Source organism: Borostomias antarcticus, assembly GCF_949987555.1.
Source record: "Borostomias antarcticus genome assembly, chromosome: 26".
Lineage (NCBI taxonomy): Eukaryota > Metazoa > Chordata > Actinopteri > Stomiiformes > Stomiidae > Borostomias > Borostomias antarcticus.
This window is the reverse complement of record NC_140259.1, coordinates 8,108,831-8,124,938: the sequence shown is the minus strand read 5'-3', so window position 1 is coordinate 8,124,938 and position 16,108 is coordinate 8,108,831. Positions and strand designations below refer to the sequence as shown.

Genomic DNA, 16,108 nt, shown 5'->3' with positions numbered 1-16,108 from the left:
CCTCCAATATTACCACCTCTAATATTACCACCTCTAATATTACCACCTCTAATATTACTACCTCCAATATTACCACCTCCAATATGACTACCTCTAATATTACTACCTCCAATATTACCACCTCCAATATTACCACCTCTAATATTACTCCCTCCAATATTACCACCTCCAATATTACTACCTCCAATATTACCACCTCCAATATTACCACCTCCTATATTACCACCTCCTATATTACCACCTCCTATATTACCACCTCCAATATTACCACCTCCAATATTACCACCTCCAATATTACTACCTCCAATATTACCACCTCTAATATTACTACCTCCAATATTACTACCTCCAATATTACTACCTCCAATATCACTACCTCCAATATTACTACCTCCAATATCACTACCTCCAATATTACCACCTCCAATATTACCACCTCCAATATTACCACCTCCAATATTACCACCTCCAATATTACTACCTCCAATATTACCACCTCCAATATTACCACCTCCAATATTACTACCTCCAATATTACTACCTCCAATATTACCACCTCTAATATTACTACCTCCAATATTACCACCTCCAATATTACCACCTCCAATATGACTACCTCTAATATTACTCCCTCCAATTTTACCACCTCCAATATTACTACCTCCAATATTACTACCTCCAATATGACTACCTCCAATATTACTACCTCCAATATTACTACCTCCAATATTACTACCTCCAATATTACCACCTCCAATATTACCACCTCTAATATTACAACCTGTAATATTACCACCTCCAATATTACTACCTCCAATATTACCACTTCCAATATTACCACCTCCAATATTACCACCTCCAATATTACCACCTCCAATATTACCACCTCCAATATTACCACCTCCAATATTACCACCTCCAATATTACTACCTCCAATATTACTACCTCCAATATCACTACCTCCAATATTACCACCTCCAATATTACCACCTCTAATATTACCACCTCTAATATTACCACCTCTAATATTACCACCTCTAATATTACTACCTCCAATATTACCACCTCCAATATTACCACCTCTAATATTACCACCTCTAATATTACCACCTCTAATATTACCACCTCTAATATTACCACCTCTAATATTACTACCTCTAATATTACCACCTCTAATATTACCACCTCCAATATTACTACCTCCAATATTACCACCTCCAATATTACTACCTCCAATATTACCACCTCCAATATTACTACCTCCAATATTACCACCTCCAATATCACTACCTCCAATATTACCACCTCCAATATTACCACCTCCAATATTACCGCCTCCAATATTACCACCTCCAATATTACCGCCTCCAATATTACCACCTCCAATATTACCACCTCCAATATTACCACCTCTAATATTACTACCTCCAATATTACCACCTCCAATATTACTACCTCCAATATTACTACCTCCAATATTACTACCTCCAATATTACTACCTCTAATATTACCACCTCTTATATTACCACCTCTAATATTACCACCTCTTATATTACCACCTCTAATATTACTACCTCTAATATTACTACCTCCAATATTACTACCTCCAATATTACCACCTCCAATATTACCACCTCTAATATTACCACCTCCAATATTACCACCTCTAATATTACCACCTCTAATATTACCACCTCCAATATCACTACCTCCAATATTACCACCTCCAATATTACTACCTCCAATATTACTACCTCCAATATTACTACCTCCAATATTACTACCTCCAATATTACCACCTCCAATATTACTACCTCTAATATTACTACCTCCAATATTACCACCTCCAATATTACCACCTCCAATATTACTACCTGCAATATTACTACCTCCAATATTACTACCTCCAATATTACTACCTCCAATATTACCACCTCCAATATGACTACCTCTAATATTACCACCTCCAAAATTACTGCCTCAGTTGATAGCATGGAATCCACAACAAAATATTCCCCCCATTGCATGGCGTTGCTTTTTATGCAGAGCGCCATGGCGTGATAAAGGCGCCACATTCCCGCCATGTCTGTATAAAAAGCCTCTCTACGATTCATTAGTGTTTGACGAAGTGTCTGAACCCCCGCCCCCCCCTCCACAGACGGCTTCACCCCCCTGATGCTGGCGTCGCTGCGCTCGGGCGGCGGCTCGGACTGCGGCCTCCACGAGGAGGAGGAGGAGAGCGGCGGGGACGAGCCGGGCCCCAGCGTCATCTCCGACCTCATCGGCCAGGGCGCCACGCTCATGGCGCAGACGGACCGCACCGGCGAGACGGCGCTGCACCTGGCCGCCCGCTACGCCCGCGCCGACGCCGCCAAGAGGCTGCTGGACGCCGGCGCGGACGCCAACGCCCACGACAACATGGGCCGCACGCCGCTGCACGCCGCCGTGGCCGCCGACGCCCAGGGGGTGTTCCAGGTGAGAGGAGAGGAGAAGACATTACAGTCATTACATTACAGTCATTTAGCTGATGATTTTATGCAAAGCGACTTATAACTACATTTAACGTAGGTAGTCAGTGTGCTACTACTCACCAGAACTCACAAAGTACACCTCCTTTCTAAACAAGTGACTAAGAGCAGAAGAAGAGAGAGGAGGAGGAGAGGAGGACGAGAAGAGAGAGGAGGAGGAATGATAGAGAGAGGAGAGATAGATAGAGAGGGGAGGAGAGATAGAGAGAGAGAGGAGGAGAGATAGAGAGAGAGGAGGAGAGGTGGATAGAGAGAGAGAGAGGAGGAGAGGTAGATAGAGAGAGAGAGAGGAGGAGAGATAGAGAGAGAGAGAGAGAGAGAGAGAGAGGAGGAGAGGTAGATAGAGAGAGAGGAGAGGTGGATAGAGAGAGAGGAGGACAGAGAGAGGGAGAGGTAGATAGAGAGAGAGGAGAGGTGGAAAGAGAGAGAGGAGAGGTGGATAGAGAGAGAGAGGAGGAGAGGTAGATAGAGAGAGAGAGGGGAGGAGAGGTGGATAGAGAGAGAGGAGGAGCAGAAAAGAGAGGAGGAGGAGAGAGAAAGTGACATTAGTAGGGGAGAGAGAGAGATATCATTCTGGGTCACCTGATCCAGAGCCAGAATCACCCCTGACCCCGACCCCTCCTCACCTCCCCAGATCCTGATCCGTAACCGAGCGACGGAGCTGGACGCCAGGATGAACGACGGGACCACGCCCCTGGTGCTGGCGGCGCGGCTGGCGGTGGAGGGCATGGTGGAGGAGCTGGTCCACTGCCACGCCGACATCAACGCCGTGGACGACCACGGTCAGCCTGCTCTCTCTCTCTCTCTCTCTCTCTCTCTCTCTCTCTCCCTCTCCATCCCTCGCTGTCCCGCTCTCTCTCTCTCTCTCTCTCTCTCTCCATCCCTCGCTGTCCCGCTCTCTCTCTCTCTCTCTATCTCTCTCTCTCTCTCTCTCCATCCCTCGCTGTCCTGCTCTCTCTCTCTCTCTCTCTCTCTCTCTCTATCCCTCGCTGTCCTGCTCTCTCTCTCTCTCTCTCTCTCTCTCTCTCCATCTCTCTCTCTCTCTCTCTCTCTCTCGTCACCGCTACACTCTTACCAACGTCTGCTCAGTCCTTCAGTCAGCTGAACCTCTCTCTCTCTTCTCCTTTTCCTCCCTCCCTCCTCCCTCCCTCCTCCCTCCCTCCTCCTCTCTCCTCTCCTCCCTCCCTCCTCCCCTCCTCCCTCCTCTCCTCTCTTCCCCCCCTCCTCCCTCCTCTCCTCCCTCCCTCCTCCCTCCTCTCCTCCTACCTCCTCCCTCCCTCCTCCCCTCCTCCCTCACACCTCCCTCCTCTCCTCCCTCCCTCCTCCCTCCCCCAGGTAAGTCAGCTCTTCACTGGGCAGCGGCGGTCAACAACGTGGAGGCCACCCTGGTGCTGCTGAAGAACGGGGCCAACAGAGACATGCAGGACAACAAGGTGTGTGTGTGTGTGTGTCTGTCTGTGTGTGTGTGTATGCGCGTGCGTGTGTGTGTGTGAGCAGGTTTGTGTCTGTTAACCACAGTCACGTATCAGTATAGCCGTTTGTTTTTTTGACCCTCTCGCCCCTGCGTCTGCCCCCCCACTCAGGAGGAGACCCCGTTGTTCCTGGCGGCCCGTGAGGGCAGCTTCGAGGCGGCGCAGGTCCTGCTTGACCACTACTCCAACCGTGACATCACCGACCACCTGGACCGGCTGCCCCGCGACACGGCCCAGGAGCGCATGCATCACGACATCGTGCGCCTCCTGGACCAGTACAACCTGGTGCACAGCCCGCACGCTGGCTCCGCCCACCTGGGCGGCGCCGGGGGGGGACACCCCTCCATGGTGTGCGGGGGGGGCTACATGGGCATGCGCCCGGGGCCCCAGGGCAAGAAAAGCCGACGGGGAGGAGGCGGGGCTAAAGTGGGCGGGGTCGGAGGCGGAGGGGGAGGGGCGAAAGATCTCAAGGACATGAAGGCGAAGAGGAGGAAGAAGCCCGCGGGAGGGGAGGGGCCCGGCGCCGGGGGAGGCGCGGGTACGAAGGCGGCGTCGGCGGGGGGAGGAGCCGCGGCGGGAGCAGGGGGAGGTCTTTCGGAGAGCTCGGTCACCATGTCCCCCGTCGACTCCCTGGAGTCCCCTCACTCCTACACGGGCGGGGACCCTGCCGGCGGCGCCTCCTCCTCCTCCTCCTCCAACGCCGCCGCCTCCCCACCGCTGCTGTCTAGCCCCGCCTCCTCCTCCTCCTCCCGCCCACTCCTGCCTCCCGTTAGCCACATGCTGGGGCAGCAGCAGGCCTGGGGGGGCGCCATGAAGCACGGCTACGGGGGTCACATGTTCGGCCTGCTGCCCCATCACCAGCTGGGGGTGGGCGGGGTCGGCGGCGGCGGGGGGGTTCACGGCGGCCACCCCGGCCTGGCCCCGCCCCCCTCCCAGCAGGGCCACCCCCAGGGCATGCTCACCCCCATGAACGTCACCATGAGCCGCGAGCAGCTGCCGCCCATCGTCACCTTCCAGATGATGGCGCCGGGGCCCCAGGGGGCGGGGCCCCAGGGCCTGATGAAGCAGGCCCAGCAGGGCGGCCAGGGGGTGCCGCTGTCCCAGCCCGGCCCCGCCCACCTCTACATGTACCAGATGTCGGACGTGGGGCTCCAGAGAGGAGGGGGAGGGGGAGGCCTCTCCCACGCCCTCCAGCACCAACACCCCCACGGCCACGCCCACTCGCTGGGGGGCCACGCCCACGGCCACGGCATGCCCGACGGTCAGCCCCGCCCGCTCCCCCCTTACCAGGCCATGCAGAGCCCCGTGGATAAGTACCCCACGCCACCCTCCCAGCACAGCTACGCCACGGCCGGCTCCGAGGGTACCACCCCGGGCCACCCCGCCCACCCGCCCAGCGAGCACCCCTACCTCACCCCCTCCCCGGAGTCCCCCGACCCCTGGTCCTCCTCCTCGCCCCACTCCAACTCAGACTGGTCCGACGTCACAACCAGCCCCACCCCGCTGGGGAGCGCCGCCCCGCCCCACACGCTGCAGCCCTCCTCCTCCTCCTCCTCCTCCTCCACCACCACACGCCACCTCCACCGCCACCACCACCACACACACATTCCCGAGCAGCCCGCCATGGCGGCGCAGTCGCAGCCCGCCGCGCCCCCGCCTTCCCAGCAGCCCCAGCGGGGGAACATGCAGGTGTTCGCGTAGGGGGGAGGGGCAGGGGGAGGGGACTCGGACTGGATCAACCCCACGCGCTCATCCTCTCGTCTATGGCTTCGTCGAGGCGTCGGTCTACAAAACACTTTAACGCGTATCTTATCTTTTTAACAGAAATGTGTCTTTTATTGTTATTTTTTACCCCCTTCCCTCCCCTCGGTACGATAATCAATCACTTCCCTCTCTTTCTATCCTCTCTTTGCACTTAAGACGAGTGTGTACTTGCTTTAACGTCGTTGCTGAAGAAGATTTTAAACCAAATAAAAACTGTGGTGTCGTTAGCTGGTTGCCACCCTGGTACGAGGGTGAGGGGTGGGGCTGGAGACCATCTTGGGTTCCCTGGACACGGTGAAACAGACGGATGGACAGAGAGAGACGGGTCAGGAGGAGATACCGTTGAGATGGACTCAGATGGACGGTCAGTGGTCGGATCTCCTGACCTTGTGAAGGACGTCTGGCTCGTTTGAGCGTCTATCCTCCACATCCACGTCGATTCTCGCTATGAACTCAGCCTCTTACAGATACTAACGTTTCCAACATTAACTCTATTTTTTTATATGATGTTCAGTTGTGTTCTTCAAGCTAAAACTGCCTTAATGTTATCTTGTATTCAATGAATGTTTCTGGTTGTGAGGTTTTGAGGGGGAGAGGCTGTTATAGGGTGTGTGTGTAAAGGTACGCTTGCTCACACGCACACACACACACACACGCACAACAGTTACATCTCTTGGGGTGGAAGCCTACCTGTACCTAAGCCTACCTCAACTCCGTGTACGTCCACACACACGCACGGAGAGAGTCTCGGTGACCAGACACAGCTGGGAGGCTGCATGATGACCGCCACCCCCTACGGCCAAGAGAACGCATGTTAGAAGAACTTAAAGAAGAGATCACTTGTACAATGAATACCCCAACACACGACGGTCTCTCTGATGGTCTCTACCCCGGGGGGGGTCTGGCTGTGGTGGGTTAGGGGAGGGGGTCATACAGGTGTATCATAGCGAGAGATACTAAAGATGGACTAAGGTTTATCGCAACATACTTTTACTAAGTTACACGATCTAAGTCTTCGATTAAAGGGGTGATTGGCTGTTGCAGTATGGATTGTAATACTACAGGTTACATGAGTGTTGATAGTATGTTACAGCTGATAACCAGGGAATCAACCGTTCCGTCTTTCCGTGTTACTGAACCAGGCTGTCCGAGGTCACTAGATCTTATACAGCTGTTATTGCTATTCTGTTTTACGTGGATATTGTTGTATATTGTTACTTAAGCTCGCAGCAGCGTGAAAGGTTCTGAAGTTGTACGATTCTTTCGGGTTTGGGACGTTTCTTCTCGTTCCCCGCCCTCCTTCTCCAAAATGTAATCACTTTTTTGCTTTATTACAATCAGTCTATCTATCTGTGCACCTTGTTTGATTGTTATGATTCACAAACCAAGTCTGGAGATGTTTATGATGTCGTTGTTTTGTAATAAGAGTATTTTTTGATGTCTTCCTGGTGTTATTTTTCTTCTAATGAGCATGTAGTGTTGTCGTGAGCGCTCTGTGTCTGCAGACAATCATTGATCGATTCTGTTTGGCACCGTTCAATAGATCATCAATGTCACTGAGACCAAACTGACTTGCCTGTCGGCCAAAATGTTATTTTTAAAATCTTTTTTTTTTATTATTAAAAATGTCAAACCTCAGAAAAGCTGTTGGTCTCAATAGGAAGTGTTGATAAGTGTTGAAGCTTCGGATCACTGTTACAATGTAGGTTTGTGATTGACAAGGCTTTGATAGACCGACATACACACACACACACACACACACTCACACACACACACACACTCACACACACACACACACACTCACACACACACACACACACACACACACACACACACACACACACACACACGTCTATCCCTAAGATCAGGTTTTGGTCACTGATACTAAGTGCCTGTTTCAACAAGCAACAAACCAAAAATGCATCCTTTCATATTATGTTTATCTGGTACTTCCTGTAGGAATGTCGGCATCAGAGCCGCCCAACGCGGTGATGTCACATTCACACCTCCAAGTACGTCAGCCTGTCAGGCGGTCTGTGCTTGTTCAGTATATAAGCCTGTCAGGCGGTCTGTGTGCTTGTTCAGTATATCAGCCTGTCAGGCGGTCTATGTGCTTGGTCAGTATATCAGCCTGCCAGGCGGTCTATGTGCTTGTTCAGTATATCAGCCTGTCAGGCGGTCTATGTGCTTGTTCAGTATATCAGCCTGTCAGGCGGTCTATGTGCTTGGTCAGTATATCAGCCTGTCAGGCGGTCTATGTGCTTGTTCAGTATATCAGCCTGTCAGGCGGTCTGTGTGCTTGTTCAGTATATCAGCCTGTCAGGCGGTCTATGTGCTTGTTCAGTATAGAAGCCTGTCAGGCAGTCTGTGCTTGTTCAGTATATCAGCCTGTCAGGCGGTCTGTGCTTGGTCAGTATATCAGCCTGTCAGGCAGTCTGTGCTTGTTCAGTATAGAAGCCTGTAAGGCAGTCTGTGCTTGTTCAGTATATCAGCCTGTCAGGCGGTCTGTGCTTGTTCAGTATATCAGCCTGTCAGGCGGTCTGTGCTTGTTCAGTATATCAGCCTGTCAGGCGGTCTGTGCTTGTTCAGTATAGAAGCCTGTAAGGCAGTCTGTGCTTGTTCAGTATATCAGCCTGTCAGGCGGTCTATGTGCTTGTTCAGTATATCAGCCTGTCAGGCGGTCTGTGTGCTTGGTCAGTATATCAGCCTGTCAGGCGGTCTGTGTGCTTGGTCAGTATATCAGCCTGTCAGGCGGTCTGTGTGCTTGGTCAGTATATCAGCCTGTCAGGCAGCCTGTGTGCTTGTTCAGTATATCAGCCTGTCAGGCGGTCTGTGTGCTTGGTCAGTATATCAGCCTGTCAGGCAGCCTGTGTGCTTGTTCAGTATATCAGCCTGTCAGGCGGTCTATGTGCTTGTTCAGTATAGAAGCCTGTCAGGCAGTCTGTGTGCTTGTTCAGTATATCAGCCTGTCAGGCGGTCTATGTGCTTGGTCAGTATATCAGCCTGTAAGGCAGTCTGTGCTTGTTCAGTATAGAAGCCTGTCAGGCGGTCTGTGCTTGTTCAGTATAGAAGCCTGTCAGGCAGTCTATGTGCTTGTTCAGTATATCAGCCTGTCAGGCGGTCTATGTGCTTGGTCAGTATATCAGCCTGTCAGGCAGTCTATGTGCTTGGTCAGTATATCAGCCTGTCAGGCAGTCTGCTTGTTCAGTATATCAGCCGGTCTGTGTGCTTGTATATCAGCTTGTATATCAGCCTGTCAGGCAGTCTGTGCTTGGTCAGTATATGAGCCTGTCAGGCAGTCTATGTGCTTGGTCAGTATATCAGCCTGTCAGGCGGTCTATGAGCCTGTTCTGGTTTCTTGTCTCGTTCTGTTCTGGTAAACATCTATATGTTGACATGTGATATGAAGTAATGTCTACTTGGTTCTGTATCTACTTGGTTCTGTATCTACTTGGTTCTGTGTCTACTTGGTTCTGTGTCTACTTGGTTCTGTATCTACTTGGTTCTGTATCTACTTGGTTCTGTGTCTACTTGGTTCTGTGTCTACTTGGTTCTGTATCTACTTGGTTCTGTATTTGGTTCTGTTATGTTTCTATTGAGCAGCCCGTCTGAATGAATAAACCAAACAAATGATCAATGCATTTTCTGAAATAAACTCTGACTTTTCAGATCCCATCTGCCTCTCTGTATTCTCTCTCTCTCTCTCTCTCTCTGTCTCTCCCTCTCTCTCTCTCTCTCTCTCTCTCTCTCTCTCCCTCTCTCTCTCTCTCTCTCTCTCTCTGTCTCTCCCTCTCTCTCTCTCTCTCTCTCTCTCTCTCCCTCTCTCTCTCTCTCTCTCTCTCTCTGTCTCTCCCTCTCTCTCTCTCTCTCTCTCTCTCTCTCTCTCTCCCTCTCTCTCTCTCTCTCTCTCTCTCTGTGTCTTCCCTCTCTCTCTCTCTCTCTCTCTCTGTCTTCCTTCTCTCTCTCTCTCTCTCTCTCTCTCTCATATTTGCATATTTATTCATTCAGTTTTAATGGGATGTCTGGTCTGAGTGGGCACTGAAGAAACACAATTATTGTATTGCCATTTGTTCTTGACAACCGTGGAGCCAACAACGAGACAACAACGGACCAGTGCAAAGACAGGAAGGACCAGGACAGGACATTTTAATATTTCACTTTCCTTTGTTATTTTTCCGTTGGGTAAGCACTGCTTACCATATGGACAACACGTAGGCTACTTGCTATGCATCAACTTCCACGAAGGAAAGCCACAAGATATGATATGGCTGATATGAAGCCACAAGACTCACAACACCGCGCCAGTCCAGCAGGTGGCGGTAGAGGACTCTGTGGCGGTTAGTTAATCCCACTCACAACAGAGAATGACAGCAAAGCTACTGTACACGGAAGTGACTGGAGCGGTTTGTGACTATGGACCCATGTTGCCATCGTTAATAATTAACTTTTCATATTATTCCTCCCAATATCAGGTAGATAGGCAGTTCTGGCATAATGCGAGACCATGAAATAGTCCGGAAGGGACAATGAACCTTAGTGTGGGTCAATGGACGTAAGGACTGTGAAGTGACAGCTTGTAAGCTCTTAGCTAGTTGATTAGCTACTGGAGCTTTCTAATAAACACGACGCATTAACCAACCGGGTCTGGACGAGTTGAGACTTCCAGACCCCGGATCTCCAGCCTCTACACCGGCCACAGGACAGGTGAGGCATCCATGACTCTGCTCTTCAGTTTCAGCCTCCCCTCCTCTCCTAGCTAGCTAACTATGGCTACAGTGACTAGCTCTATTCTGTTCTATTCTATTCTATTCTGTTCTATTCTGTTCTATTCTATTCTGTTCTATTCTGTTCTGTTCTATTCTATTCTATTCTATTCTATTCTGTTCTATTCTATTCTATTCTGTTCTGTTTTGTTCTGTTCTGTTTTATTCTATTTTATTCTATTTTATTCTGTTCTTTTCTGTTTTGTTCTGTTCTATTCTATTCTATTTATTGTATTCTGTTCTTTTCTATTCTATTCTGTTCTGTTCTGTTTTATTCTATTCTGTTCTATTCTATTCTATTCTATTCTATTCTATACAGTGACTGTTTCTGAAGCAAGGAAACCGAGTCACACATTAATGGTTGGTTGTAGCTTAGCTGGGTAGTGAAGCTGCCAAGATGGTTTGTTTGTTTTTGTTATTTGTCTCGTGATGGTGATTCAGCTTCCTCAATAAGTTAACCCACAACGAGCTGAACAATGAGCTCTGAGCTGCCATGTCAAACCACACACACACACACACACACACACACACACACACACACACACACACACACACACACACACACACACACCAATTTGTATTTTCAATAGTTTACTTTTAATGTTGAATGTTTTCTCCTGCTTCCCCTCTCTCGCACCATTCTCCTCCCAGTCTCTCCTCCTTCTCCTCCTTTCCTCCTCATCCTCCTCCTCCTCCTCTCCTAGACCCACCCCCCTCCGTCATGACATCGTCCAGGCTGAAGTACCTCTCTCTGGGGGTGCTGGTGTTCCAGACCACCTCCCTGGTGCTCACCATGCGCTACTCACGGACCCTGCAGGGCGACGGGCCGCGCTACCTGGCGTCGTCGGCCGTGGTGGCGGCGGAGGTGATGAAGATCCTGGCCTGTCTGCTGCTGGTCTACAAGGAGCACAGTGAGTGGGCGGGGCCGTCGCTACCAGCTAGCTGCTCCGTAGTCTCGCATAGCCAGGGGGTCTCCACACCTCTACATAGCCAGACCCCTGTCTCCACACCTCTACATAGCCAGACCCCTGTCTCCCTCTACATAGCCAGACCCCTGTCTCCCTCTACATAGCCAGACCCCTGTCTCCACACCTCTACATAGCCAGACCCCTGTCTCCACACCTCTACATAGCCAGACCCCTGTCTCCACACCTCTACATAGCCAGACCCCTGTCTCCACACCTCTACATAGCCAGACCCCTGTCTGTCTCCACACCTCTCCATAGCCAGACCCCTGTCTCCACACCTCTACATAGCCAGGTCCCTGTCTCCACACCTCTACATAGCCAGACCCCTGTCTCCACACCTCTACATACAGTACTAGTTATATATGGCGAGAATAAACGTTCTATTCTATTCTATTCTATTCTATTCTATTCTGTTCTGTTCTGTTCTGTTCTATTCTATTCTATCTATTATATTCTGTTCTATTCTTTTCTATTATATTCTGTTCTATTCTATTCTATTCTATTCTATTCTATTCTATTCTATTCTATTCTATTCTATTCTATTCTATTCTATTCTATTCTGTTCTGTTCTATTATGTTCTATTCTATTCTATTCTATTCTATTCTATTCTGTTCTATTCTATTTTGTTCTATTCTATTCTATTCTATTCTGTTCTATTCTATTTTGTTCTATTCTGTTCTATTCTATTCTATTCTATTCTGTTCTGTTCTGTTCTATTTATTCTGTTCTGTTCTGTTTTATTCTATTCTATTCTATTCTATTCTGTTCTGTTCTGTTCTGTTCTGTTCTGTTCTATTCTATTCTATTTTGTTATATTCTGTTCTGTTCTGTTCTGTTCTGTTCTGTTCTGTTCTGTTCTATTCTATTCTATTCTATTCTATTCTCCCTGTGGGGTCCTGTGCTGGGGGGCTGTGTTTCAGGCTACAGTCTGAGGGCGCTGAACAGTGTGCTGAGGCAGGAGATCTTTCACAAGCCCCTAGACACGCTGAAGCTGGCCATCCCCTCTGGGATCTACACTCTACAGAACAACCTGCTCTACGTCGCTCTGTCCAACCTGGACGCTGCCACTTACCAGGTGTGTGTGTGTGGTGTGTGTGTGTGTGTGTGTGTGTGTGTGTGTGTACTGGGCAGAATATTCTGCTCTACTGGGCGTAGCCACACACCAAGCGGGCGGGGTGATGGGGGGGGTGCGTTTGTGTGTGTGTGTGTGTGTGTGTGTGTGTGTGTGTGTGTGTGTGTGTGTGTGTGTGTGTGTGTGTGTGTGTGTGTGTGTGTGAGAAAGAGGGAGAGGAAGGGAGGTTGTGTGCAGAGAATGTGTGTGAGTGTGAGAGAGAATGTGTGCGTGAGTGTTGGTGTGTGCGTATTAGAGAGAGAGAGAGAGAGTGACAACGGGATTGTGTGTGGAGAGAGAGTGTACAAGGAAGAGAGTAGGCTTGTTTTTTTTGTAGGTGATGAGAGTTGTGTGGTGAATGTGGTCTCTTACCAGGTGACGTACCAGCTGAAGATCCTGACCACCGCCCTGTTCTCAGTGTCCATGCTGGGCCGCAGGCTGGGGGTCTACCAGTGGCTGTCCCTGCTCATCCTCATGGCTGGAGTGGCTCTAGTACAGGTCAGACAACCCCTCTATCACCCCGACAGGTCAGATAACCCCTCTATCACCCCGACAGGTCAGACAACCCCTCTATGACCCCGACAGGTCAGACAACCCCTCTATGACCCCGACAGGTCAGACAACCCCTCTATGACCCCGACAGGTCAGACAACCCCTCTATGACCCCGACAGGTCAGACAACCCCTCTATGACCCTGACAGGTCAGATAACCCCTCTATGACCCCGACAGGTCAAACAACCCCTCTATGACCCCGACAGGTCAGACAACCCCTCTATGACCCTGACAGGTCAGACAACCCCTCTATGACCCCGACAGGTCAGACAACCCCTCTATGACCCCGACAGGTCAGACAACCCCTCTATGACCCCGACAGGTCAGACAACCCCTCTATGACCCCGACAGGTCAGACAACCCCTCTATGACCCCGACAGGTCAGACAACCCCTCTATGACCCCGACAGGTCAGCTAGCCCCTCTATCACCCCGACAGGTCAGACAACCCCTCTATGACCCTGACAGGCCAGACAACCCCTCTATGACCCCGACAGGTCAGACAACCCCTCTATGACCCCGACAGGTCAGACAACCCCTCTATCACCCCATCAGGTCTGACCTGCGTGCATGTGTGTGTGCGTGTGTGCGTGTGTGTGTAGTGGCCCTCTGAGGCGTCCGAGGCGTCCGAGAAGGAGGCGTTGTCTGCGGGCTCCCAGGTGGCGGGCGTGACGGCCGTGCTGGTGGCGTGCTGTTCCAGCGGCTTCGCCGGCGTCTACTTTGAGAAGATCCTGAAGGAGAGCAAGCAGAGCGTCTGGGTCCGCAACATCCAGCTGGGTAGGGGAGGGCTCTGGGGGCTGAGGGATTCTGGGTAGTGGTCTGGAGGGTGAGGGATGCTGGGTGGGGGTCTGGAGGGTGAGGGATGCTGGGTGGGGGTCTGGAGGGTGAGGGATGCTGGGTGGGGGTCTGGAGGGTGAGGGATGCTGGGTGGGGGTCTGGAGGGTGAGGGATGCTGGGTGGGGGTCTGATTGGACTTTAGCAAATAGTTCATGAGTGTATCAATTACCAATTCGATACTAATTGTTGTGTGTGTGTTTGTGTGCTTGTGTGCACGTGCTTGTGTGTGCATGCATGCGTGTGATGTATGTGTGCGTGCATGTGGTGTGTGTGTGTGTGCGTGCATGCATGTGTGTATGTGTGGGGTGTATGTGTGTATGTGTTTGTTTGTGTGTGTACTGTATATGCATGCGTCGGTTTTTGTGTTTGTGTGTATGCATAATGTGTATGCGTGCATGTTTTGTGTACGTGTGTGTGTGTGCGTGCGTGTGTGTGTGCATGCGTGTGTGTGTGTGTGTATGTGTGGGCGTGCGTGCGTGTGTGTGTGTGTGTGCATGCGTGTGTATGTGTGTGTGCATGCGTGTGTATGTGTGTGTGTGCAGGGTTGTTCGGCCTCGTGTTCGGCCTCATGGGGATGTTTGCGTACGACGGGGAGCGGGTCCGAGAGTCTGGAATGTTCCAGGGTTACAGCTCCCTCACCTGGACCGTGGTGGCGCTGCAGGTAAGCCCCTCCCACGCCACACCGCCATGCTGTTACCCAGCAGCCTATTAAAGCCGCCATCTGGAGCTGTTGCCATTGGCTGCCTGGTCTTACTGTAGTAGTGCATCTACAGCATGTGTAGCTATGTTTATCAGTATACTGCACTGTAACTTTTATTCCTGTATTCTATTTGTCCTGCTTTTTGTTTAAATGTCTATAATGACTTGCTTTTTGTTTTAATGCTTTTAATTTGTCCTGCCTTTTGTTTTAAATGTCTATAATGTCTTGCTTTTTGTTTTAATGCTTTTAATGTCTCATGTAAAGCACCTTGAATTGCCCTGTGGCTGAAATGTGCTATATAAATAAACTTGCCTTGCCTTGCCTTACAGCAAACTAGCTAGCCATAAACTATTGTCGCTCAGTCTACATTACCGCATCTACAGATAATATTTATTTAATTACTCACCGAAATGAAGACAGTTTTCGAAAGTTGAAAGCCTTTTCTCTGAGGTGGCTACAGTTTTGCCCCCCCCCCACCTTTTATATAAAAATCACTTTTTTTTTGCAATTAAATAGCACATATCCACCCATATCCACTAGCCTGGCGTCTCAACCCTCATCACGTGATCGCAAATGCGTCTTACTTCCTCTATGGTAGAGTGATCAGTTTAAAGACGAGTTAGCCGAGGGTTGCAGGTTGGTCGAAACCTCCGCCTCATCCTTGTCTGTGATTGGCTCCTGCAGGCGCTGGGCGGGCTGGTCATCGCCGCGGTGATCAAGTACGCCGACAACATCCTGAAAGGCTTCGCCACGTCTCTGTCCATCATCCTCTCCACCCTCATATCCTACTGCTGGCTCCAGGACTTCAACCCTACCGGGTAGGGGGGCATTAAGACACACGCACACACACACACACACACACACACACACACACACACACACACACACACAGGTCTCGTTCCCCATTAACCGTGCTGTGTTGTGTGTTCAGTGTGTTCTTCCTAGGAGCTGTGCTGGTCATAACAGCAACCTTCCTCTACGGATACGAAGGCAAGCCTGCTGCCAACCCCAGCAGAGCCTAACACACACACACACACACACACACACACACACACACACACTAGTGCTGGAGGAGGAGAGGGAGTATCAGAGAACGTCTCTGTGTTGCCATAGCTACAGTCTTGACGCCTTGAAGTGCCTCAGCCGGAGACTGTTACCAGGAAGTGGACTGTCAAAGACTGGTCTCCACGGTTACCCCCGGAGCGACCCTAGGGGTCGCTGGACTGTATGCACTGAACCGTATGTTCGGAGAGGAGCAAGCGCCGGACTGGACCGGCTCAGAACTGGACCCTTACTGGGCCTGTGCTGGTCAGTGTGGCCTGGACTATTGGGTCAACAGGCTACAGGTGTGATCACCTGCTAGCCATCCTGTGTTACTGCCATGGCAATCACCATGACAACAGACATCAT

General features: G+C 50.5%; 2 protein-coding genes across 3 annotated transcripts in view; both read left to right on the top strand.

Moving 5' to 3' along the window:
* The window catches only part of notch2 (notch receptor 2), a gene marked incomplete at both ends in the record, with an annotated part of 32,240 nt that extends 26,537 nt beyond the window's left edge, over positions 1-5,703 (top strand). Inside the window, 4 exons of the mRNA XM_084459117.1 lie at positions 2,161-2,477; positions 3,165-3,312; positions 3,866-3,963; positions 4,114-5,703. Of these exons, the coding sequence (XP_084315243.1) occupies positions 2,161-2,477; positions 3,165-3,312; positions 3,866-3,963; positions 4,114-5,703 (2,153 nt within the window). The remainder of the gene's footprint in view (positions 1-2,160; positions 2,478-3,164; positions 3,313-3,865; positions 3,964-4,113) is intronic.
* Positions 5,704-10,252: 4,549 nt separating this feature from the next.
* On the top strand, positions 10,253-15,871 carry LOC311326335 (UDP-N-acetylglucosamine transporter-like). 2 transcript variants are annotated; one of them, XM_084459222.1, is made up of 8 exons: positions 10,253-10,470; positions 11,181-11,440; positions 12,419-12,573; positions 12,985-13,107; positions 13,764-13,938; positions 14,541-14,659; positions 15,383-15,516; positions 15,630-15,871. In XM_084459222.1, exons 2-8 carry the CDS (start codon positions 11,251-11,253, stop codon positions 15,718-15,720), a joined length of 987 nt encoding a protein of 328 aa, XP_084315348.1. In that variant the 5' UTR covers positions 10,253-10,470; positions 11,181-11,250; the 3' UTR covers positions 15,721-15,871. The 2 variants fall into 2 exon arrangements, with proteins under 2 accessions (XP_084315348.1, XP_084315347.1); XM_084459221.1 differs by lacking the exons at positions 10,253-10,470; positions 11,181-11,440 and having other exon boundaries at positions 11,696-12,573.
* Positions 15,872-16,108: the final 237 nt, after the last annotated feature.

Excerpts from the sequence above, each read along its gene's own strand:
- LOC311326335 (XM_084459221.1), top strand. The coding sequence starts at position 11,860 with ATGGCGAGAATAAACGTTCTATTCTATTCTATTCTATTCTATTCTATT. Across the intron at positions 12,574-12,984 it reads TGGACGCTGCCACTTACCAG|GTGACGTACCAGCTGAAGAT; the intron begins GTGTGTGTGTGT and ends GTCTCTTACCAG. Across the intron at positions 14,660-15,382 it reads GGACCGTGGTGGCGCTGCAG|GCGCTGGGCGGGCTGGTCAT; the intron begins GTAAGCCCCTCC and ends TGGCTCCTGCAG.